Source organism: Brassica napus, chromosome C3 (genome assembly GCF_020379485.1).
Source record: "Brassica napus cultivar Da-Ae chromosome C3, Da-Ae, whole genome shotgun sequence".
NCBI lineage: Eukaryota > Viridiplantae > Streptophyta > Magnoliopsida > Brassicales > Brassicaceae > Brassica > Brassica napus.
The window spans coordinates 53,399,355-53,424,258 of NC_063446.1; the positions used below are offsets into that span (position 1 = coordinate 53,399,355).

A 24,904-nucleotide genomic window follows, 5' to 3' on the forward strand; every position below is an offset into this window, starting at 1 on the left:
GGTCTGATGCGAGCACCAGGATTGGATCGCCACAAGAGGTAACATGATGGCAAAAAGAGGATAATGGAACTCAGCTGATGTCACCAAGCAGTCATGGATCCCACAGAGCCTCAGAAGAAGGAGATAATAAAGGAGAATTCAGTCATGGAAGTAAGAGCTCTCCATCGTGTTGAGATGAGATCAATATATGGGAAGAAAAAGACATGAGGAGTTGAGTATGATTAAGAGGCCGTACATGGCGTAGTAATACTAGTTACCCGAGTAACTTCCAAAGGTTAAACCAAAGTTACCCTAGTTATCCTAGTATACTAGTTATACTAGTTACCTGGGTAACTTTGGATGAAGAAGAGAATCCCTATTCCCTTTGCTAAGGCATCAGACCGTTGCAAGGGAAGAGGAGGCGCGTATGACAGGCTGAAGAAGAGCTGGATAAAGCAAAAGGAGCTTTATGCACAATGAAGAAGCTCATTGGATGATTTGAATTAAAGCAAATCTTATCTCTTGTAATAGTGTCTCTTTATGAAACCCTCATCCTAGTGTTGCCTCCTCATATATATTGTAAACTCTGATCAGATTAATAATTAAGAAGTTTGAGATTATCTCTCTAGACTCTCTCTCTTGTTCATGATGATTCTTAAATACTCTTAAACATGATTACTACCTAATCTCTCTACAAATCTCCCATTAATCTTCTCTAATCTACCTTTAATCTCTCAATACCTACTCTATTCTCTAAAATCATATGGTATCAGAGCCAGGTTGGCTTTGGTATTGAGAAACCTCGTTCCATTTCTTTCTTTCTCTAGCTCTTGTGTTCTTGCTCTTGTGTTCTTGAGTGTTCCGTGAAGCTGTGTGATAAAGTTGAGTCATGTGGTGATGTGCTTTGGTTTTGTGTGTTCTTGAAGTCTGGTACTGTGTGTTCTTCAGCTGAGTTGCAAGTTTGAAGCTTTCTGGTCATTTCTGGTTCAAGCAAGAGAAGATGGAGGGAAACAACTTCAGCAAGCTAGTTACTGTCCCGGTTGCGTTGAAAGGTGGTTCAAACTACCTGTTGTGGTCTCGATTGGTGAAGACTGCTGTTGGAAGGCTAGGGCTATGGAGCCACATCACTGATGATGGTCCGAAGCCAGTGGCCAAAGAAACTGAAGAAGGTGAAGAGGAAAAGACTCTCACCAAAGTTGAAGCAAAGAAGTGGGTGCAAGAAGACTTGATGGTGCTCTCCGTGCTGCAAGGATCTCTTGATGTCCCTCTTCTTGAAGCTTACAGCTACTGTGAGACTCTCAGACACTTGTGGGAGACCCTCTTAAAGACATTTGGAAACGTCTCCAACATCAGTCGTGTGTTTGAGCTGAAGAGAGCCATTAACTCCATGAAGCAAGATGGAGGAGAGCTCACCAAACACATGGGAAAGTTTGGATCATTATGGTCTGAACTTGAAAGTCTAAGACCTAACACCACTGATCAAGCAGCTCTTATTGAAAGAAGAGAACAAGATCAAGTGTTTGGGTTGTTGATGACATTGGATCCTTGCTACAAGGATGTCATCAAACACATCTTGAGATCGCCTAACCTACCATCCATGGAGGAAGTATGTGCGCAACTTCAGAAGGAGGAGGGATCTCTTGGCCTGTTTGGAGGAAAGGGTGAGCTCACTATGGCTCATCAAGCTGAAGGAATGCAAGCAAACAAGGCTGCATACAGAGGCTCAGGAAGGAAGTATGAAAAGTATGAGGGAAGCTGTGAGCATTGCAAGAGAACCGGTCACAAGAAGAGTGAGTGTTGGATCCTACATCCTCACCTCAGGCCACGGGGGTTCAACAGGGACAGGGAAGCAAAGGCTCATCTTTCTGCTGAAGCAAATGGTGCTGGTTCATCCGGAGCTAGCTCAGGCGCTAAGGTGGGTGAAAGTGAAGGTAGAGCCTTGGCATCTCATCAACTAATTGGAAAGGGTATGGATCAGGAGGTATTCAAGAGAGCTGACCTTGAAGCCTTCTTCAAAGCTCTTAAGGAGTCTGGTAACACTCTCGGAAACACCCTTGGATACTCATATGCTGCTCATACATTGCCTAGTACTACTGATAAGTTACTAGACATTTTTAAAAGCTCTTACACTGCTGCTAGTAATCCTAGTAATACTGATAAGTTACTAGACATGTTTAAAAGCGCTTACATTGCTACTAGTGAGCCGAGTATAACTAGTAAGATGTTAGGATTAATAGGAAACCTGATAAAACAAAATGAACCATCAAGGACTGAGATTACTAGAAACATGCATAAACCTTTGATCATTGATTCTAGTGCATCTCATTATATGATTAGTGATAATAACCTGATTAAAGACATAGAACCGGCTCATGGACATGTTATGATTGCTAATGGAGATAGAATTCCTATTAGATGAATTGGGTAAATTGGAACTGTTTAATAAGGACTCTAAAGCATTTTTCATGCCTGAGTTTACTTCTAATCTTTTATCTGTCAAAAGATGCACCACAGATCTTCAATGCAATGTTATCTTTAGTACTGATGATGTTAAGTTTCAGGATATTAAGAGCAGTAAGTTGATTGGGCAAGGAGCAACCAAATGAGACATTTATATGCTTGAAGATCTTAGTTTCATCTCTAGTTCTTGCTTCTCATTTAGTTATGTTTCTTCCTTAAGTAAAGATGCATTGTGGCATGCTAGACTTGGACATCCACATATTAGGGCTTTAAGCATTATGTTACCAAGTGTCATGTTTAAAAATAATAATTGTTAGGCATGTATTTTGGGCAAACATTGTAGGACTGTGTTTCAAAGATCATCCACTATTTATGAGAATTGCTTTGATTTGATTCACTCTGATGTTTGGACTGCACCTTGTTTATCTAGGGATGATTATAAGTATTATGTCACATTCATTGATGAAAAATTCAAATACACCTGGTTAACACTCATTAAAATAAAAGATAGGGCTCTTGATGCATTTAAAAATTTTCAAAGCTATGTTACTAACCATTATCATGCCAAGATTAAGATTTTCAGGTTAGATAATCGTGGGGAATACATAGGCCACACATTCAAAGATCACCTAGCTCAACATGGGATTCTACATCAGACTAGCTGTCCTTACACTCCACAACAGAATGGAGTTGCTGAAAGGAAGAAGACACCTCATGGAAGTGGCCCGTTCAATGATGTTCCACAAGAGTGTCCCTACGAGATTTTGGAGTGATGCTGTGATGACTGCTTGCTATCTGATCAACAGGATACCAACCAGAATCCTAGAGGATCAGTCACCATTTGAGGTACTCAACAAGAGTCGACCAGTTCTGGATCACTTGAGGACATTTGGGTGTGTGTGCTATGTACTGGTGCCAGGAGAGATGAGAAACAAACTTGAAGCAAAGAGCACCAAGGCTATGCTTATTGGATATTCCGCATCTCAAAAGGGATACAAGTGCTTTGATCCCACTGCTAGAAGAGTCTTTGTGTCTAGGGATGTGAAGTTCATGGAAGATAAAAGGGTATTATGAAGAGAAAAATTGGGAGGAGCTTGAAAAGCTTTCTCAACCATCAGGTAAAGCTGCTAGTTTGAGAAACATACTAGAAGAACTCGGTATTGGCGTGTCCCAGGATCAGAGCAGGCGTGAAGAGCCTACTCAAGTGGCCGCTGAAGAACCATCCTACTTTGAACATGAGGGGGGAAGTGAATCTGAAGCTGAAGGGTTAAAAGATCAAGGCTCAGAAGAAGCTGGAGGTCTAGAAGATCAAGGCTCAGATTCTCATGTCCAAAGTGGAGATGAATCAGTAAGAGAAGTTCAGAATGAAGGTCAGGAAGCTGGAGAAGAAATCCAGATACAAGAAGAAGCTGTTGAGGAACAAGTAGAAGTTCCTTTGAGAAGATGCACACGGGTAAGGAGGGATGCTTCCGAGTGGGCAAACACGAGAAACTGGGTAATCACGAGAGTGTACTACAATGCCCAGGCTGTGGAGCATCCTTCCCAAGCTGTGTGCTCATTTTCTGAGTTTCCGGAAGAGCACTACTCATTTATGGTAAGCTTAGATGAAAGCTATGTGCCAAGAAACTATGAAGAAGCAATGCTGATTCAAGAGTGGAGGGATTCAGTCAATGATGAGGCTGATGCCATGATTTGAAATGATACATGGTATGAGAGTGAGTTGCCTAAGAGGAAGAGAGATGTGTCCTACAAGTGGATCTTCACCATCAAGTATTTACCTAATGGGAAGATTGATAGGCGTAAGACAAGGCTTGTAGCAAGAGGTTTCACACAAACCTATGGAGAGGATTATATTGATACTTTTGCACCTATTGCAAAGCTCCATACCATTAGGATTGTACTATCAGTTGCAACCAACCTTGGGTGGGATCTTTGGGAAATGGATGTGAAGAATGCTTTCTTCCAAGGAGAGCTAGAAGATGAAGTCTATATGCTACCACCTCCGGGTCTTGAAGGAATGGTGAAGCCAGGAAATGTTCTTAGACTGAAGAAAGCCATCTATGGATTGAAACAATAACCTAGAACATGGTACAATAAGCTAAGCACAACACTGAATGGTAGAGGCTTCAGGAAGTCCGAGCTTGATCACACCCTCTTTGCCCTCAGTACTCCCTCAGGCATCATTATTTTGCTTGTGTATGTGGATGACATCATCATAACAGGCAGTGATAAGGAAGGAATCCGAGCCACCAAGGAGTTTCTGAAATCAGTATTTGATATAAAGGATTTGGGAGAGATGAAGTACTTTCTTGGGATTGAGCTGTGAAGATCCAAGGAAGGGTTATTCATCTCTCAAAGGAAGTATGCATTGGATCTCTTGAAGGATGCTGGTGCGTATGGAGGAAGAACAGCCAAGATGCTCATGGAAAATGGGTACAAGGTTCCACGTGAGGGGGAGATTGAAGATAGTTAGATGTTCTATGATCCAAAGCTGTATAGGAAGCTTGTGGGGAAACTGATATACTTGACTATCACCAGGCCAGACATATGCTTTGCTGTTAACCAAGTAAGCCAGCATATGCAAGCTCCAAATCACTGGCGCATGGTGGAGAGAGTTCTCATGTACCTGAATGGAACTCAAGGGCTTGGTATATGGATGGGAGTCAATAAGAGCACTGAAGTTGTGGGTTATTATGATGATGATTGGGCTGGAGATAGAGCATATAGAAGGTCTGCAACAGGCTATTGCACTTTCATTGGTGGAAATATGGTTACTTGGAAGAGTAAGAAGCAGAAGGTTGTATCATGCTCTAGTGGTGAAGCTGAGTATAGAGCTATGCTAAAGCTTACCAACGAGTTGGTATGGATCAAAGGGATTCTTAGGCACTTGGAGATTGAGCAAGCAACAACAATGACTATGCATTGTGACAATCAGACGGCTATTCACATTGCTACAAACTCAGTGTTTCATGAGAGGACAAAGCACATTGAAGTAGACTACCACAAGGTGAGGCGGATGATAGTCTTGGGAGTGATCTTGCCATGCTATACAAGAAGTGAAGATCAGTTGGCAGATGTGTTCACCAAGGCTGCAAGACAAAAGACTATGGAGTCCATTCACATCAGATTGAGATTCATAGATCTTGGGAAGAGAAGGAGATGATCCCCTAAGTCATGAGATCTTTACTCTTTTTCCCTCATCAAGGTTTTGTCCCAATGAGTTTTCCTTGGTGATGTTTTTAATGAGGAAGATCTCATGGCTATCCAAGTTTAGACTTTCACAAAGCTAAGCTTGAGGGGGAGTGTTGAGATGAGATCAATATATGGGAAGAGAAAGACATGAGGAGTTGAGTATGATTAAGAGGTCGTACATGGCGTAGTAATACTAGTTACCCGAGTAACTTCCAAAGGTTAAACCAAAGTTACCCTAGTTATCCTAGTATACTAGTTATACTAGTTACCGAGGTAACTTTGGATGAAGAAGAGAAGCCATATTCCCTTTGCTAAGGCATCAGACCGTTGCAAGGGAAGAGGAGTCGCGTGTGACAGGCTAGAGAAGAGCTGGATAAAGCAAAAAGAGCTTTATGCACAAGGAAGAAGCTCATTAGATGGTTTGAATTAAAGCAAACCTTATCTCTTGTAATAGTGCCTCTTTATTAAACCCTCATCCTAGTGTTGCCTCCTCATATATAATGTAAACTCTTATCAGATTAATAATTAAGAAGTTTGAGATTATCTCTCTAGACTCTCTCTCTCTTGTTCATGATGATTCTTAAATACTCTTAAACATGACTACTATCTAATCTCTCTACAAATCTCCCATTAATCTTACATGATTACCTCTAATCTCTCAATACCCACTCTATTCTCTAAGATCATACATCGGTCTTTGAGAGATTGAGACACACACTGACACTTCTCTTTGCAAATGATAGCCTTGCAGGGGATCCAAGCAGAGCAAAGAGGAGAAGACTCAGCAGAAGTGACAAAAGGAGTTGTAAGAAACCAAGAGTGGGAGAGGAAAAGGATGTCATTACCCCCCCCCCTCCCCCTCTGTGTTTCAAAGGCTTGGGAACCAAAATTCGAACGAAGACAACATGCATACAACATTCTGCTCATGTGGCAACTAACATTCCCAGTCATTCTGTTCATGGAATAGTATTGACAAGTGGAATTTTTTTGGAAGAATGGTTGATGGTTAATACCAACCCTTCGATCCAAAAATGAGGATACTGAGCTGGAACTGTCAGAGGCTGGGGAATACCCTGACAGTTCAACATCTATAGGAGATATCTGGTCAATATCTACCTCAAATAATATTCCTCAGTGAGACTAAAAAGAAACGATGGTATCTAGAAGAAGTGATGGAAAAACTAGGTTACAATGGTTTGAGAACGGTTGAACCGGTTGGTAGAAGTGGAGGCTTAGCGATTATGTGGAAGAATACTTGCAGAGTCGAAGTTAAGCAAACCAATAGAAGATTGATTGATACCAAGGTTCAATGGCAGGATAAAACTTTCTACTTAACGTGGATTTATGGAGAGCCTATCAAGAACAGAAGAAATGAGGTCTGAGAAAGACTTATGATAATATGAGTAGGCAGAAGTGACCCATGGGTTCTGACTGGTGATTTTAACGAGATGATAGACCAGTCAGAGAAGTTAGGTGGTGTCCAAAGGATGGAGGAGGAAGGACGAGACTTCAGAAACATGTTGCAAGCATATGGTTTGATGGAAATAAAGCATCTTGGGTACCCGTTTTCTTGGTATGGAATCAGAAACGAGGAGATCGTGCAATGTAGGTTGGACAGGACGGTGGCCAATCAAGAGTGGAGAGATCTGTTCCCATATGCAAAGGCTAAGTATTTGAGAAAAATATGTTCTGATCATAGTCCAGTACTCACAATGTTTGAAGGCCATTTATGGAAGAAGAAGGCAGGATTTAAATATGATCAGAGATGGGCCCAGCGAGAGGGTTTCACTCAAACAGTAGTGAGCAGTTGGAAGGCACAAAGCCCGAGCCAGAGAGGGCTCATGGAAAGAATAGTAAGTTGCAGAAAGTCCATCTCAGTGTGGAAAAGGAGTACAAAGCCAAACTCAACGCTCAGAATACAGGAGCTTCACCACAGATTAGACTCGACAACCAGAGATGTTAATACAAAATCCGAGGAGTTGTCTCTGCTAAGAAAAAAACTTAATGAAGAGTGCTACAATGAGGAAATTTTTTGGAAGTAGAAAAGCATATTGGATTGGCTGAAGGCAGGGGACAGAAACACGAGATTTTTCATGCGCTTACAAAGAATAGAAGAGCCTGGAACTGCATTCAGAGGCATATTGATGAGGAGGGTAAGGAATGGTTTGAGGATCATTACCTTGGAAGAGTAGCAGAAGGATACTTCAAGAAGGTGTTTGCTTCGGAAGATGTAGGAATGGAGATAGAAGATTGGAACGAGATTCCAAGTCTAGTTTCAAGGGATCAGAATGAAGAGCTTCTTAAGGAGATCACTGAAGAGGAGGTCAGGAGGGCAGTATTTGAAATCAACCTCAATAAGTGTCCTGGACCGGATGACATGAGTGGATATTTCTTCCAACAGTTTTAGGATTCAATATGAACAAAAGTAACTGCGACGGTCCATAATCTTTTCCAGAATGGAGTACTTGAGGAGGGGATAAACAAAACCAACATTTGTTTAATCCCCAAAAAGCTGAATGCGACATCGCTGAAGGATTATATGCCTATAAGCTTATGTAACGTAGCTATCAAGATAGTGACAAATATCCTGGCTAAGAGGTTAAAGAAGGTGCTACCATCGGTTATCTTTGAAACACATGCAACTTTTGTGGAAGGGAGGCTAATCTCAGATAATATATTGATAGCACATGAGCTTTTACACGCTTTAAACTCAAGGAAAAAGTGCGCAGAGGAGTTCATTGCAGTCAACACATATATCTTAAAGGCTTACGATCGGGTAGAGTGGCACTCCTTGGCGAAAGCAATGAGGGTTTTGGGTTTCTCGGAGAGGTGGTGTAGTGTTATCATGAAGTGTGTTACCTCAATGCAATATCAAGTCCTCATCAATGGTAGACCGTATGGAGAGATCACACCTTCAAGAGGCCTTCGTCAGGGAGATCCCTTATCACCTTATATGTTTGTGATTTGTACCGATATTCTTGTTCAGATGATGAAAAGAGCAGAAGAGAAATGACTCATCACATGCCTCAAAGTGGCCAGAAGCGCACCTGCTGTCTCTCATCTTCTATATCCGGATGATAGCTTGTTTTACTGCAAAAGTAATGATGAAGAGCTCCAACAATTATTCTAGATATTAGAGAACTATAGCTAGTCTCTGGCCAAAGGGTGAATTATCAGAAATAAAGTATATATTTCGGTAAGCAAGTTCCAGAGAACAGAAGAGTGATCATCAAAGATAAGCTGAGAATTCAGGAAACCGGTGGTGAAGGGATGTACTTAGGGCTGCCTGAATCGTTCTGGGGCTCCAAAGTGTCTTTTTTAAGCTATCTCAAGGAAAGAATAAGCCAGAAAGTTCAAGGATGGCAGATGAGGTTCTTTTCTCCGGGAGGAAAATAAGTGATGCTCAAATCCATTGCGATGGCTCTCCCCATGTATACAATGAGCTGCTTTCTGCTACCTAAAACACTCTGCAGGAAAATCATAGCCACTATGGCAGATTTTTGGTGGAGGAACAAGAAATAAAGTCGTGGGATACATTGGAAGAGTTAGGATCAATTAGCAAAACCGAAGGTTGTAGAAGCACTAGGTTTCCGGGACCTGGAGGCTTTCAATATAGCACTTCTAGGAAAGCAATTATGGAGAATGGCAGCCTATAAAGACTCATTGCTGGCCAGAATCTTTAAAGCACGGTACTTTGCGAAGGCTGATCCTTTCTCAGCCACTCTTGGATCGAGACCTTCATATGCGTGGAGAAGCATTCACTCAGCCCAAAGGTTGATGCGACAGGGTGCAAGAGTAGTCATTGGTAACAGTCACCATAACAATGTTTGGCAAGAACAATGGGTAGAGTGCAAGCCTGCAAGAGGGGTCCAAAAGACAAACCTCAGCTTAGGTCAAAATGAAGGTTTAGTATCATCTGATATGAAGGTCGCAGAGTTGCTGATTGAAGGAACAAGAGAATGGAACAGACTGTTACTGGAGAGGTTGTTCCCACAAGATGAAGTCGAGCAGATTGAAAAGATCAGGCCAGGAGGCACTCTTAGTGACGATGTGTACGGATGGGAGTATACTAAAACAGGGCTCTATAATGTTAAGTCGGATTATTGGGTGCAGAAGAATGTTTTGGAAGGGAACATAGCGCAAGTACAAGTCTCCCAGCTAAGCATTGATAGTCTATACCAAGCTATTTGGCAGACGAAAACAAGTTCGAAAATCCAACACTTCCTTTGGAAGTGCTTGAGTAACTCTCTACCAACCGCAGAGAATATGACCCATAGACACATAGCAAAAGATGCGAGCTGCCCTCGGTGTGACTCTGGTCCAGAATTGGAAAATCATTTGCTTTTCCAGTGTCCGTATGCGAGGTTTATCTGGACCCTTTCCCCGATCTAAGATCCCAAAGGTGGAGTGATGTCTAACTCCCTCTACTCAAACTTATATCATGTTTTGAGAAATCCGCTAGATGGAAGTTTGGATGATGAGCGGTTAGAGTTAGGTCCTTGGATCCTTTGGAGATTATGGAAGAATATAAATGAGTACATATTTAAGGGGAAGGATTTTGGTGGGGACATCACTATAAGGAAAGCAATAGAGGATGCAAAGGAGTGGAACAAAAGAAATGTGGTCAAAGAAAGTGAGGTGAAAGTCCCAATATCCAATCCTATCTCTAAGGTTTGGAAACCACCGAGTAACTAGTAGATTATATGCAATGTAGATGGTTCTTGGAATCATAAAGCAGACGGTGCAGGTATCGGTTGGTTGAGTAGATATCGAGAAGGGAAAATGTTATGGGCATGGGCAAGAAAGCTACAAGGTTTGGGGTCTACAATTGAAACTGAAGCGGAAGCATTGAGATAGGCGGTAACTATGGTGAACTTAGGTTATAAAAAGGTCATTGTGGAATCTGATTCAAGTACTGATTCAAATGATTAGGGGAGAAGAAGTCATCTGGCCGAAGTTACTGCCCATCATCCAGGATATCACCCAAACTTTGAAGAAGGACACATATTTTGTGATGAGCCCATCATCCAGGATATCACCCAAACTTTGAAGAAGGGCACATATTTTGTGATGATTTATCATTCAAGTGAAGGAAACAAGGCAGCTAATACGATAGCAAATGAAGCTTTTTCTTTTATGAATTATGTTCATAAGATATATTTTATAGTGCCAGGATGGTTAAAATCTACTGTGGAGACTGAAAAACCTCGTGTATAAAACCTTTTTCATGGTTATTAATCAAAGTTGATGTTGCGAAAAAAAAAATTGGGTATATTGTGCAAGTCGGCCGATCTGACGTTTCTCTTCTTTCTCCACCACTACTTTTTAATATCCCTTGTCCACGTTTTGTCATTGTCTGTATTCATTTGGTCGGTTCTCCAAATAAGCCTCCTCCCCTTATTTTCATTTTCTTTTTCTTTATTTCTATTAATAATTGAAAGAGAGAGCATATTTGATTCATAATCTTTTACTTTTAAAACCAAAAGATTCGTAATATTGACTTCAAATGTAAGAAGACTGGTTTGTATCCAGTTTTTTTCATAAATCAGTAGCATTAGTAGAACACTTGTTTTTCAAATAAAATCTTTATTAGTAGAACTCTATTACTGTGCTAACATAAATAGGAAGGGGATACTTTGATAAGAAATGAACCAATGATTCGGATAAACCAAGCCAAGACAAACCGTTCTCATACGGGAGATGAAATGTTGATAACACAGCAACGCAAGATACTAACAAAGCTTTACTGACTAAAGAATCTCACAAGCTTTAAATGAACACAACCGAAGAGCATAAAAAACAGAGTAACAAGTATTCTACAATGGTCTTGCATGAACCAAAACTTGAAATGAAAGAGAAGGCAATGAAAAGAAAAGTCTGAATCTTGGGATAGGGAATAAACCAGAAAACATATTACCTTTGGTTTTAGGTAGAGCAGCAGCCTCGTTTCACGCCTCCAGATGTGTCATCGACGTTAATCGTAGTTCCTTGCCCTGGAATGGCGGAGTTAGCAGCAGCCGCTTCTTGTGCAGCCAGTGCCTTTTTGCTTATGATATGGTAGATCTCTCCTAAGATGGTCTGAAAGGCTTTCTCGACGTTTGTTGCTTCGAGAGCAGAAGTCTCCAGGAAAGAGAGACCTTCCTTCTCGGCCAGATTGTGACCGTCTTCCTCAGCAACGGATCTCAAGTGGTTAAGATCGGATTTGTTGCCAGCCATCATGATGACGATGTTGGAATCAGCATGGTCTCTGAGTTCGCGGAGCCACCTCAAGGCATTGTCAAAGGTCTGCCTCTTGGTGATGTCGTAGACAAGGAGGGCACCCACTGCGCCTCGGTAGTAAGCGCTAGTGATAGCTCTGTACCTCTCCTGACCTGCAGTATCCCAGATCTGAGCTTTGATCGTCTTTCCTTCCACCTGTGAATCCATTCGGGTAACAACCAGTTAGACCTCAAGACTATGAACAAGATTGCTAACGTTTCAGTAATCCCATTGTTAACAACTACATAGGTGTATAATGTATAACAAAATGATATTTTTTGTAAGTTCATTGGTTGACTTAGAGAGAGGGTTACTTATAAAGGTGGACAAAGTCATGCATCACCTATGACAATAATAATCAGGAGATGCAACAGATTATTGAGGATCTTATTTTGAAAATCAAATTGGCTCTCACGACCATCCAATAATAGTGTCTTAAATTGATCAAAAAGCATTGGTCAAGACTTTAATGTCCAGCTCTCTCAACTAAGAATCTCTCTTGAACAAAAAAAAGAAAGAAAGAGAGCACAATCAACTTGATCCAAAGAAACCAACAAAACGAGAGAGGATGCAAGTTTAAACCAAAACGCATAAATGTAAAGCATATTGCAGCAGCTACGTGCAGAGAAAACATAAATCAAGTGAAAACTGTCCTCTGATTCTAACACACCATTGAAAGAGAATAACCTGAGTAGTCCTGGTGGCGAATTCGACACCGATGGTGGATTTGGATTCCAAGCAAAACTCGTTCCTCGTGAATCTGGACAATATGTTCGATTTCCCCACACCCGAGTCTCCGATCAACACGATCTTAAACAAATAATCGTATTCCTGATCCACTCTATTCGCCATTTCTTTCCCCGATTTAGCAATCAACCCTACACAAATCAAAGACTCTCGGAATCAGAACCCATATCGTTTGAAATTAAGACGAGATCCAAGTTAACAATCAGAAGAACCATTACCCTTTCGAACGAAGAATGGCGGAGGAATCAGATCTGACAAGGACGAAGCTTGAAATTAGAGGGATTTCGATTCCTTTTTTAACAATCTACGAATTTTGTTCTGTGTGTAAAAATGGGAAGTTTTGACCCAACTGTTTGATTTGTTTGCCTTTCTAAGAGAGAGAGGAAGCAATAAAGTTTATATACGAGCGTATATACGCGTATAATACGTATCTATCCAGGCATTTTAAGAAACGACGTCGCGTTCTAGAAAAGGACAAAGCCTCTAATTACTATGCTGATGTGGCTAGGAATGATTCGTAAGCCGGCTGCCAAAAAGTAAGAGCATGTTCCAAGCGTTTTATTCCAACTTTCAACACAATTTCTGCTTTAAAAAAAAAAAAAAATTACATAAGGTCATGATTGGTCTTCTCTGGTGTTGGCAAATAGTAAGGGACAAACTTTTTATTTTTGCTATCAATCTTCATCCGTTGCTTAGAGCATCTTCAAAAGAAACTCTATAATTTCAAATATAAAAATTTTTGTTCTCCAAAAACAACTTAAAAACTTCAAATTTAGAGCTTTAAGAATTTTTTTTGTCAACAACATAAACCTCAAAACTCCAAATTTGAAGTTTCATTTTTTATTTTCATTTTGGTTTTTATAATTAATTACACATCACAATTATGATTTTTAAGTATTATTCATTTATCGTTTTAATTTTTATAACTTTTGTATATCATAAATATTTCACATTTATTTTTATAAATTCAAATTTTACACATAAAATTAAATAAAATTTATAAATAAGATTTATAATATTTTTAAACTAGAATTATGCGACAAGAATATTATAAAAAACTATTTTTAAAAAAAAAAGATACATGAAGACGTAATTATTACACAAATTTAAACATTATAACAAGACTAATAGTCTAGTAAATTTGTTCCGGAACCTCTAAAATATTTTCCAATTTTTTTGTATGCAACCGAAGATGGATCATTACATAAATAATTTTATGAAATAATGTGATATTTTTCTTGTATTTTAATATGTAATTAAGTATTTCTATTTATAATTTTATATTTTAGTGTAAGATTTTATTAATTAATATTACTGTAATATTTTTATATATGTGCTAGTGATTTATAAAATCTGAATGGATTATATCAATTATGACAAATATAAAGACAATAATGTAAATTACAAATAATTTTGAAGTTAAATTTCAAGTTTTCTTTTAGAAAAGAATACTTTGAAACTTCAAATATAAAGTTTTGTAAACTCTAAAATAGAGAATCTTTTGGAGATGCTCTTATAATTTGCACAGTTGCACAATAAAAGAAAAATAAAAAATTTAAGATCGCAATTGGATAAAATATGTGTGTGGGGGGAAACACGCTGTAACCAAAAAAGCGTATGTGTAAATCAATAAATTATGTATTGAAGATTTGCTAATATGGATTATCTATTATGAAATCATTATTTCGGATATTTTAAAAGAATAAAAGGATAAATGTTTCAAAAACAAAGTGAAAACTTACAAGATAATTTGCATGTATAAAAAATTAAGGATAATTTGTAGGTTGAGGTTCAACTTAGCAATTTAAAGTTTTTAGAATGTGAGTATGTAAACTATGTCGAACAACCAGATGGAACATATGCGATGATGTTATGTGGATGAAGCTTGGAGAGAACATGATGCTTTTATAGTTCAACTGTTCGAGTATGGTTCTGCCCTACATAAGGGTCAATCGATAATGTTACGGGGCTATAAATATCGAACTAGGCCTATTACATTTACATGCAAAAAGTGAAATTTTATTTGGTCTACGAAGTACATAAGAGTTCTACAGTTTCCGGAGTTGGTGTTCGCCATGAATTTTCCCAACAGGTGAAGATAGTGTCTATACTAACGGAACTGTCAACTCTCACTTTTCACATGAATGAATTTCAACAACGTAAAGATCTCTTCCTTAATTTTACAATCACATATTCCATGAACAAATAATAAAATGGCAAACAAACTAGCACGATGTGATTACAATTTGCCGTAGGTTATAGTTTTATGTTGATTCTATCTCACCGATTTTGTGAGCTAAATCGATGTCTATTTAGAAGTAGTTTAGTTAATATTGGCAAAAAGATTTAGAAATGAAATATAGGCATTAATGAAATAACCAATTCAGATTTACATAGAATACATCTCTTATTGGTTTAAACTCAGAGAATGCGGGTGTCTGAATTCATGGAAACGGAGGTAACATTTTCAAACCTTATCAAGTGATTTATGCGATTTACTGAAAAGTGGTTGGAAACTAATAATGATATTTACTACATATAGAATAACGGATGCAGTAGAGATGAAAATGAAATAATAAATTAAAAAATGTAAATATAGTGTTATAGAATATTAAACCCATATTATTATAATATATACGATAATTACTCTATAGTTTTATTATTCATTACTTTAGATGAAATTACAATTTTAATGACAAAGTACTTAGAGCAGCCCCATTAGAGGTTTTAGACAGGTTCATGGGCTCAGTTTCATAGGGCCGGACCATTGAAAATAAAGATTTAATGAGTTAATTCTCGCGACCCGCCCCTTACGAGTGACCCCGTCCGATACGGGTTCACACCACGTGTCGCCAAGTTATTGGAGACGCGGCGTCGACGTCACGCGGTGGAAAGGGGAGAGAGATTCATTTCTCTCATTTGTATCGAAAATTCTAGGGTTTCTTCCTCGCGGCGATTTCGCGTGCGACGACGATCTCTCTCCCTTTTTCTCGACTTTTCTCCATCGATTCGACGAGTAATTGTCTCCTCCACTAACAGAGGTGGGTCTCGACTGGGTTCTCGTTTAGATTGATGTCGTTTTGGCTTTCGAAATCGACTTTGGGGAAATCTCACTTTTTTTTTTACGATTTAGGGTTCGAAATCGAGATGGGTTTTGATTTATTGTTATATTACCTCGTCTAGGGGTTCGAGTTATCGTTTTATGGTTCGATTCTCGCGGATTGGAAATCGAAAAGGGTTTATCGAGTTAGGGTTCAAAATCGAATTTGGGGGTTCCGATTAGTGGGTTTAGATCTTGTACTGGGTTCGATTCACGGTTTGATTGATAATATATTTTTGGGGGTTTCGATTAGTTTTGACTCAATCGATTCGCTTAATCATTTTCATTTCTCTGTTTCAGATGGATCCCTCAGATGAGAGAAGAGATACAAAGAGGAAGCAGGAGTACTTCGACCACCTGTACAACGTGGCCGATTCGGCATACGGGATGCCGACTAGATGTCCGTGTGGTGGTAGAATCATCGACGAGGTTCGAGTCAAGGAGGAGTACGACACTCGTCCCGGGAAGCGCTTCTTCAGCTGCATAAACTACGAGGTAACCCACATCATTCGCATTCCCTTCATTAATCTCACCTGTCTTATTATGTTGTCTAAATTTTATAGTTAAATATGTTGTCTGACTGATGTTTCTGTGGTTTAACCAAGGCTGATGGGTTGCATTACCGTCAGCCTTGGGTTATAGGTGTCCAGGAGGAGATGGTACGCCCTGCGTAAGCGTGTGGAGGAGGCTGATGAGATGATCAAATGTGTGCCCATACTCAGTAAACAGATTGAGAGTCTTGAGGTTTGTCAAGACTTTTTTCAGTATATATTAGGAATTTAATCTTCTTAAAGTTAAGTTTTTATAAGTCAGTTACAAGTTTTCTTTATCACTTATGTAGGCACAGGTTAAGAGGCTCACATTGCTGCTTGATAAGCTCACCGGTGACGTCTATAACCTCACAGTCCAGGCAGCTGCTCTGGAGAAGGTCTGTTTCGACTGAAACAGAACAGGTAAACTTTCAAACTAAACTGAAGTAGAACTTAACTAGGAACTCGAGTAGGAACTGTTTCCGTGTAGAGTAGGAACTGTACTAGTTTGCTTCCTCTGGTTGAACTGAGACTTAACTTCATTAAATATCTAGAGTAGGGAGTGTAGTAGTACTTCATTAAATATCTAGTACTAGTTTGCTTCCTCTGGTTGGTTGCTGTGATGAATGCGCTTAAATTGCTGTGTCTTAAACCTGTTAGAGTTTTTAAAAATTGATTTGATGTGTAATGAATGTATGTGAACAACTTGTTGTCTAATTAAGTGTAATGAATGTTTGGTAGTTAGGAAACCACCCGTAACTTAAACGCAAGTAGTTCTTTAAAAAATACTAAATCCTTTTTATAGACACCCAAACAAACTTCTGAAAACACAAAGCAAGTCTAAAACATCACCCTAATCTTCTTAAAACTTCAAACAAAAAACAAAACACAACCCCAAACCAAAATGGATACGTTTTCACTAAGTTCTCCCGGTTTTGTGAACCTATTATCTTCCCAGTCCAGTCAAACCGTAGAAGTAGGGTCGTCTGAGGTTCTTAAACCGGCTGCTGAAAGGAGAAAGTGGACGACTCAAGAAGACATTGTCCTCATCAGTGCCTGGTTAAACACAAGCAAAGATCCCATAGTTAGTAACCAGCAGAAACTAGGGTCGTTTTGGAGAAGAATAGAGGATTACTTTAATGAAAGCGCTCAGCTCGGTGGCTTTCCACCTAGAGAGTGGAGTCAGTGTAAGCAGAGGTGGGGAAGGGTGAATGAACAAGTGTGTAAATTTGTGGGAAGCTATGAGGCAGCATTGAAGGAGCAATCTAGTGGGCAGAACGAGAACGATGTCATGAAGTCAGCTCATGACATCTTCTTTAACGACTACCAGGCGAAGTTTACACTTGAACACGCGTGGAGGGAGCTGAGGTATGATCAGAAGTGGAGATCGAACTCTATATCAAGAGATGGTGCAAAGGAGAAAATGAAGGAAGCTGCGGAGACGGTGCCTGACTCGGATGAGGCTAGGCCTCCTGGCGTTAAGGCTTGCAAAGCAGCCAAACGCAAGAAGCATGGCAATGAAGCTGCATTTGATCGCCTGGAGAGCATTCTAGAGAAGAAACAGAATCTTTCGAAACAGAAAATACTTGATCGTCTCCTCTCTAAGAACATAGCTAGTCTAAGTGAAGCTGAGGTCGCTTTGAAGGACAAACTTGTTTCTGAGATGCTTTAGGTTGTTTACTTGAAAATTTCTTGAATGCTTTAGCTGATTTACTATTTGTTTGCTTCTTTACTTGCTTTGATAATTTTACAAATGCTTTTGTTGACTGGAAAGTTATATTCTTCTGTGTTATTTTGCAGGTGAAAAGATGTCATGGCGTTGTCACGGGCGTATGGGAGATAAAGTCTGACGTTGATGGGTTATTGTAGGTGTCACGGGTATTGTAGTAGTAGTAGTACTTCATCTATCTTTTGGTTCACAGCAGGTCACGGGTTGTTGATGTAGTTGTAGTACTACATGTATCTTTTGGGTCGCAGCAGATCACTGTTTGTACTAGACACTAGTGTAGTACTTGGTGTCACGGATTGTAATATGAAGTGTAGTATTTTGTTTGTCTATACACTTCACGGGACTTGTAAAATTTTGTTATAAAAAGGACAAGTGTTTCATGTCTCTCATATATGTTCTCTTCTCTCTAACATTTGTTTATGTTCTCTTCTCTCAAATGCCAAAGCATAGTTCTCTTCTCTCTAACTACAAATCATAGTTCTCTCAGTCGATACCCCTCCATCTTGTTCTCTCAAACCAGCCGCCTCACTCTTGTTCTCTCAAACCAGCCAACCACTCACTCGCTCCCTCAATCTTGTTCTCTCAAACCAGCTGCCTCACTCTTGTTCTGTCAAACCAGCCAACCACTCACTGGCCGACTACAAAATCGAGTGACCAAGTAAAATCTCAAACTCTTAGTTTTGTTATCACCACATTATCGAGTGACAAGTTCCACATTATGACAAGTTCCACATGAGTTATCTATAGTCTTTAGTTTGACAAGTTCCACTATATGTTATAATTAAAAAGAAAATATTGAATACATTATGACAAGTTTGATCGGGTAGCATTGGATACAATATTGAAATCTAAACTTCCACTATATGTTAGAATTAAAAAAAAAAATGATATTCCAAGAGATATTTAAAAAAAAAATTAATGTTCCACATATATTGCAGATTTATGTTTCTAATAGTTTTTTTTCAAAAAAAATAAATTTTATCTATTCGTTTTTTTCAGTTATGACATCCTCAGAGTCAGATGGCGTTGATGAAGCCTTTGAAGATATGTTTGACGAAGAATTTGATAATATCATCGACTCCCTAGTAGATGTTCAAACCAACAAGCCCAAAAAAAGAGCTTATATTGAAAGAGATCGGGAACAAGGACACATTCATCTATGGAACGACTATTTCCACGAAAATCCCACTTACCCGCCGGTGATGTTTAGGCGGCGTTTTCGAATGAACAAACCCTTGTTCCTCCGCATTGTTGATCGCCTTACTACTGAAGTTCCATACTTTCAGCAAAGAAGAAATGCTCACGGCAGGTACGGCCTATCTCCACTTCAAAAATGTACTGCAGCTATACGTATGCTCGCATATGGTCAATCTGGAGATACGTATGACGAATATCTTCGACTTGGTGAAAGTACTGCACTTTTATGTTTAGAACATTGCACTAATGGGATAGTACAATTGATTGGAGATGAGTATCTAAGAAGACTAAGACCGGAAGATCTTCAACGATTACTCGACATTGGCGAGAAGCGCAGGTTTCCCGGGATGATAGGCAACATTGATTGTATGCATTGGCAGTGGAAAAACTGCCCAACGGCTTGGAGAGGCCAGTACACCTGTGGTTCAGGAAAACCAACAATTGTCTTAGAGGCTGTGGGATCAGAAGATCTTTGGATATGGCACGCATTTTTCGGATTACCAGGTACCCTCAACGATATCAATGTTCTTGATCGGTCACCAGTTTTTGATGACATATTGCAAGGTCGAGCCCCTAAAGTTAAATTCAAGGTCAACAACCACACTTACCGTATGGCGTACTACCTTACTGACGGAATTTATCTGAATTGGTCAACATTTATCCAATCCATCCCACTTCCTCAAGGTCCTAAAGCTGAGCTATTTGCTCTACGTCAAGAATCCACCAGAAAAGATGTCGAACGTGCTTTCGGGGTATTGCAATCGAGGTTTGCAATAGTTAAAAACCCTGCTCTACTATGGGACAAGAAAAAGATACGGAAAATTATGAGAACTTGTGTCATATTGCACAATATGATAGTAGAGGACAAACGAGACGGATACAGTCTTACTGATACATCTGAGTTCGAGTCAGGAGAGTCAAGCAGAGGTTCGAAGGTCAAAAGGAGAGAAAGTTTGCATTCAGATAATATGCTAGGCAAGCGCAATGAAGTTCGGGATTCAGGGAAACATGATAGGTTGAAAGCTGATTTAGTTGAAAATGTATGGCAAAAATTTAGTAATGAATAATTTTTGTATGTTCATCAATTATCAATGTAATGAATAAAATTTTATAAAAATTTATAAATTATTATATTTTATTCATGTATTCAAAAAAAATTCAAAACTAAATTGTTTTAAAAAAAATATTATTTTAATTCCTATGAACCCCTTCTCCGGGTTCACTAATGCAGAAGCACAATATCAAAAGATTCATTACTATTCATGGTCCCACCATAAATATATTAAAAAATTGGTATGAACCCCAAAGGGGGTTCACCAATGTGGATGCTCGTGGAGATTGCAATTAAATTTAAAAACATTTATTTTTTTAAGTATGTATATATGGATTGAGGAAATATTTATCGATAAAATTTGGTTTAGGAATCTTAGAAATTATGGGGTATAATTAGTGATTATTGATTAGAAAGTATTAATTGTGTTCATATATTGTGGTTATAGTATTTAAATTTTATTTAATATTATATTTTTGTTTTGAAATGAAGCCTTTTTTAAAATTATTCTAATTATATACCCGCAAACGCTGGAAAAATAAATTTAATTTTAAAAATTTTGAATGACTCAAAATGGTACAAAGCTCAGTTACAAAAAAAAAAAAGAAATGGTGCAAAGCGATGAAAATAATTTTTGTGATTGTCATCTTTTTGTCAACGTCAACCAATACCAATTTTGGCAAAAAAAAAAAAAACGTCAACCAATACCAAACAGTAACAATCGCTAGTGATAATCAATACCACCCGCAAATACATTCCTTATATATATTGCATGGAAAACCAATCAACCTTTACATGGTGCATGCGAAAATTTATGTGGTCACATTCGACGTCATTCCGATGTGAGCTAATGATTTATTTAAAACTAGTATTGAGTGCATGCTTTGCATGGGAATTATTTTGCTTACAAATAAAATAAAATTTTCATTATATATAACTAAAATAACATGTATTATTACCTTTGATTTATCAGAAGGATGTGTGTATATGTAAGAAAATTTTAACACACTTATCATTATTGAACCACAAACATACTATAAAATGAAGTTAGATTTGTTTAAATATTTTTACATTGATCTTAATTAGCTTGTTTGATATAAATATCAGTTCAAAGCTTTCCCATTTCACAACTTTTTGTTGCTTTCATTATTTTTCCTAATTTTTGACTGTCACCTGAATTTATGTTTCTTTGACTAAATTCATTTAGTAATTCATTCAGTATGTTAATTTACGAACAAAACTAAAGAGGGTGTATTCAACTAAGAGTTTCAAGTGATTTGTATTAAAATGACAAATCCACTATTATTCATACACGGATTTTAAAAAACACTTTAAAATCCAGTGTTATTGAACTTGTCATTTCATAAAACACTCTGAAATTCACTGTTATTGAACTAAACCTTTATTATGATCTTGTTAACCTTTTTGTATTAATGATCTTTTGCTAGAGAAATAATCACTGCAAATCCGGAATGATGGAAGAGTGGCACCAAAAGCTGCACAACAACAGTAGTGCAGATGATGTGATCATTTGCGAGGTACACGTTACTATCTTATAATTGCATTTGTAGATTGGTAAAGTTCTAGAACTTTAGATTCTTTGTGTTGTAGATATCAATCTTTTTGAGATTATAAGTTTGCTCTGTCTCCCACTTGATACCGTAAGTTAGAATCACAACAAAGACTTACCTTGAGTTTGTTTGGACTATTCCTAAGGTTCTTTAGCATTTAAATTGCAAATAAGGACGGTTATGGTGGCACCAGGTGGAGAGGCAATAGGCGGTGTGGTTGGTGCGTTCCGTCACATGATTCAAACGAAAGGTTTAATAATTGCCTTTGGCGTACTAACCTGGACACTGCTCGAGTACACGTTTTCATAGCTTCCTTTTCCACGTAGAAACCAAGAGCTACTGGTTAGTTTAATATCATTGATCAATTTGAACTTTTTTGATTGTGCATTGTGGTAAAGTTTGTTGTAATGAAAGTGTTTTATAATTTTTTTTAAGAACCCATAATTAAGAAACTTGCAATAAGCCACTCAAACGTTCAAATCTCTTTGTAAGTCTCTTAACTCACTTTTACACTTTAAAAATTATTAAAATTTAATTAAGAGATCCTTTAAAGAGTTTTGGGATAATGATGCTCTAATATTATGACTCTAATAAAATAAAAAAAAATAGAATGTAACATAGAATAGGTGATCTTTATGCTTAACGTATGCTATACTTTAAAATCTATATGATCATTTACCCAAAAAAAATATATGGTCATGGATAAAGAAGAATGATCATGGGTAATGTAGTTTTTTTTTTAACTTATCATGGGTAACGTAGTTGGTTTCACGAAACTGTTATACGGCTGTTTTAAAAAAAAAAATTATTTGTTTGAATTAATTTCTCTTAAGTTTGTAAATATTTATCACCTAACAGAATATGATTCGTCAAGTGAGACTGTGTTTTATACATAAATGATTCATTTTGCAGCCATAATTTAGCAAATTCCTTACCATAGTAAATCACACCAACAAAGATCATTTCTTTTTTGCTTTTAAATTATCTTTTAAAATAAAAAAATTTAAAGTTTTATTTGTTTTAATCTAAATTAAACTTATTTTAGGCACATTTCTAGAAATGGACACCGGCCTACAATAAGTTTTTAAAAATATATAATTCTTAAAAAATTATATCATAAAAATGAAATTGAACATAAAAATTATATCGTATATAGTCAATTTTTATATAATAGACTTACAAAAAAATGTAAGATAGTAGCGTATGCTCTTTTATAGAAAAGGAGATTAGTGAAATAGTAACCATAGCAAAAAAATTGTAAATATCTGATTTGTATAATCATAATTGCTGATAGTTTTTTTTCTTGGTCGAATGTCATCGCATCATTTGTTAATCATTAATTCATGAGATATGATTTCTTCCAAGTTAGAAAACCAAAACGTGTTTTATAAAGTGTAAGCTTTTTTTGTCAACGAAAGTGTAACCTAAAAGAGTCAATCAAAGAACTAAACATACCATTTGTTTTTAGATGGTGTACGGTTCTGCTTTAGTTCTAAGTTTGTTGAGAGAAAGCTTGTATGTCTTTTGTCTTCTTCCTTCATTGCTGGGAAAGCTCTGATTTTCCAAACTTTTATTGAAAAATAAAGTTTTGAAACATAATATATTCTAGTGTCATTTTAGCCTGAAATGAACAATTAAGAGATTATATTAAATAAAAATAAGAGGAAACTGAATCTAAATTAAGAATAACCATATACTTGTATAGAGTTTTCTATCAGTCAAAGAACTCAATAGAAAAAGAACCATGAAGCTATGGAGAACAAGAGAGAGGGAGAGAGAGAGGGAGATTAGTGAGTAAAATTCTGATCAAATGTACATAAATGATAAAACAGTTTCAGACTCATAACTCACCTTTGAACACACGATGCTCTTGTGTGAGAGATAAAATTTAGGGAAAATAGATTAATTTATATAGGACACCAAGAAAATGGTATAAAAAGGCTTATGATCGGGTAGAGCGGTTAGCATAGCAGTTATCTGGCGGTTACCGGGAGCAGTTACAGAGTAGTTGCTAGAGCGGTTAGCATAGCAGTTCAGAACGGTTATCAGATCAGTTACCAAGAACGGTTTCATGGTTGGTTTTCTTAACTGACACGGACAGTTATTGAATCGGGAAACTGTAAAAGGCAGTTGGCCGAGAGAAAGGAACTGCCGAGGGAAGTTACAGGCTTGATTGGGCGCGGAGCTGTTAGGTTGGTGGAGAAACCGCCCATCTGTTTCCCTTAAGTGGGATTTTTCAGATTAGAGAGAGGGACACGGGTTCCTGGACAGAAAGACAGATAAAAAACACAGAAAGAGACCGAGTGAGATCAATCTTGATCGGAAAGAAGGAGAGCGTTGGCCGGAGGGCCGATCGGAGTCTCAGTTAGAGACCGCAGGTCTGTCTGTTCACTGCGACTCTGTCTGATAAGAACGTTGATCAGATCGTACTGATGACACTGGAGGGAGAGAACAGAGGGAAAGGAACTGAGAGAGAGACAGAAGGATCCGAACAAGGATATTAGGCCAGACGGCCGTTTCAAGCCTCCTTTGGTGGACGCGAGTCCTTCTTGTTCTGATGCGACTGGTTCTGATCCCTACACGAATGGATCGCGACTAGGATATCGAGAGATGGTACCGAAGAGCGATGGCTTGATCGTGCGGATCCTGCCTGATGGCCGGCGAGTACTGACGCGACTGTTTCGGCGGGTTCTGCGGACTGCTTGATGGTTTCTGATGGAAGGCGTCTGTACTGATGATGCGGATCAGACGGCAAGAGTTATCTGAGGTGGTTAACGGATGTATAGTGCTGGAACGTGATACTGGCGGTTAGGACTCGGATCGAGTCTCAGCGTTCTGTACCGGCTATGGTATAGAGCCAAGTGTAGATGGATCGGTCATGACTGGACCGAGACTTGTACTAGATGGAGGCATGGTGTTACTGACTGGTTACGGGGCTGTGGAGCCGAGTATGTACTGACTGATCCGGGGGTGATCAGGGACTGGTTCTGAGGCGCTAAGCATGGCTAGCGTACTGTCTGTTCCGAATGGCTGGTTGGAGACCAAGCCGTCTCTCTTTGTTTAATTGGGTCACGTGGGGATGGTTGGCTG

The 24,904-nt window shown here is 38.4% G+C and overlaps 4 protein-coding genes across 4 annotated transcripts; 3 read left to right on the forward strand and 1 right to left on the reverse strand.

Moving 5' to 3' along the window:
* Nucleotides 1-9,273: 9,273 nt before the first annotated feature.
* Nucleotides 9,274-10,023, forward strand: LOC106373291. The gene has a single exon (XM_013813486.1). The coding sequence runs from the start codon at nucleotides 9,274-9,276 to the stop codon at nucleotides 10,021-10,023; it is 750 nt and encodes a 249-aa protein (XP_013668940.1).
* A 1,336-nt stretch (nucleotides 10,024-11,359) lies between these two features.
* On the reverse strand, nucleotides 11,360-13,053 carry LOC106376273 (ras-related protein RABA2c). The gene is made up of 3 exons (XM_013816340.3): nucleotides 12,855-13,053; nucleotides 12,577-12,767; nucleotides 11,360-12,045 (listed from the first exon to the last, which is right to left on the reverse strand). The coding sequence occupies exons 2-3, from the start codon at nucleotides 12,739-12,741 to the stop codon at nucleotides 11,557-11,559; spliced, it is 654 nt and encodes a 217-aa protein (XP_013671794.1). The 5' UTR covers nucleotides 12,742-12,767; nucleotides 12,855-13,053; the 3' UTR covers nucleotides 11,360-11,556.
* A 4,117-nt stretch (nucleotides 13,054-17,170) lies between these two features.
* Nucleotides 17,171-17,938, forward strand: LOC125583170 (glutathione S-transferase T3-like). The gene has a single exon (XM_048749771.1). It carries the CDS (start codon nucleotides 17,171-17,173, stop codon nucleotides 17,936-17,938), a length of 768 nt encoding a protein of 255 aa, XP_048605728.1.
* A 1,058-nt stretch (nucleotides 17,939-18,996) lies between these two features.
* On the forward strand, nucleotides 18,997-19,642 carry LOC106373288. Its single transcript, XM_013813483.1, has 2 exons — nucleotides 18,997-19,529; nucleotides 19,573-19,642. The coding sequence occupies exons 1-2, from the start codon at nucleotides 18,997-18,999 to the stop codon at nucleotides 19,640-19,642; spliced, it is 603 nt and encodes a 200-aa protein (XP_013668937.1).
* Nucleotides 19,643-24,904: the final 5,262 nt, after the last annotated feature.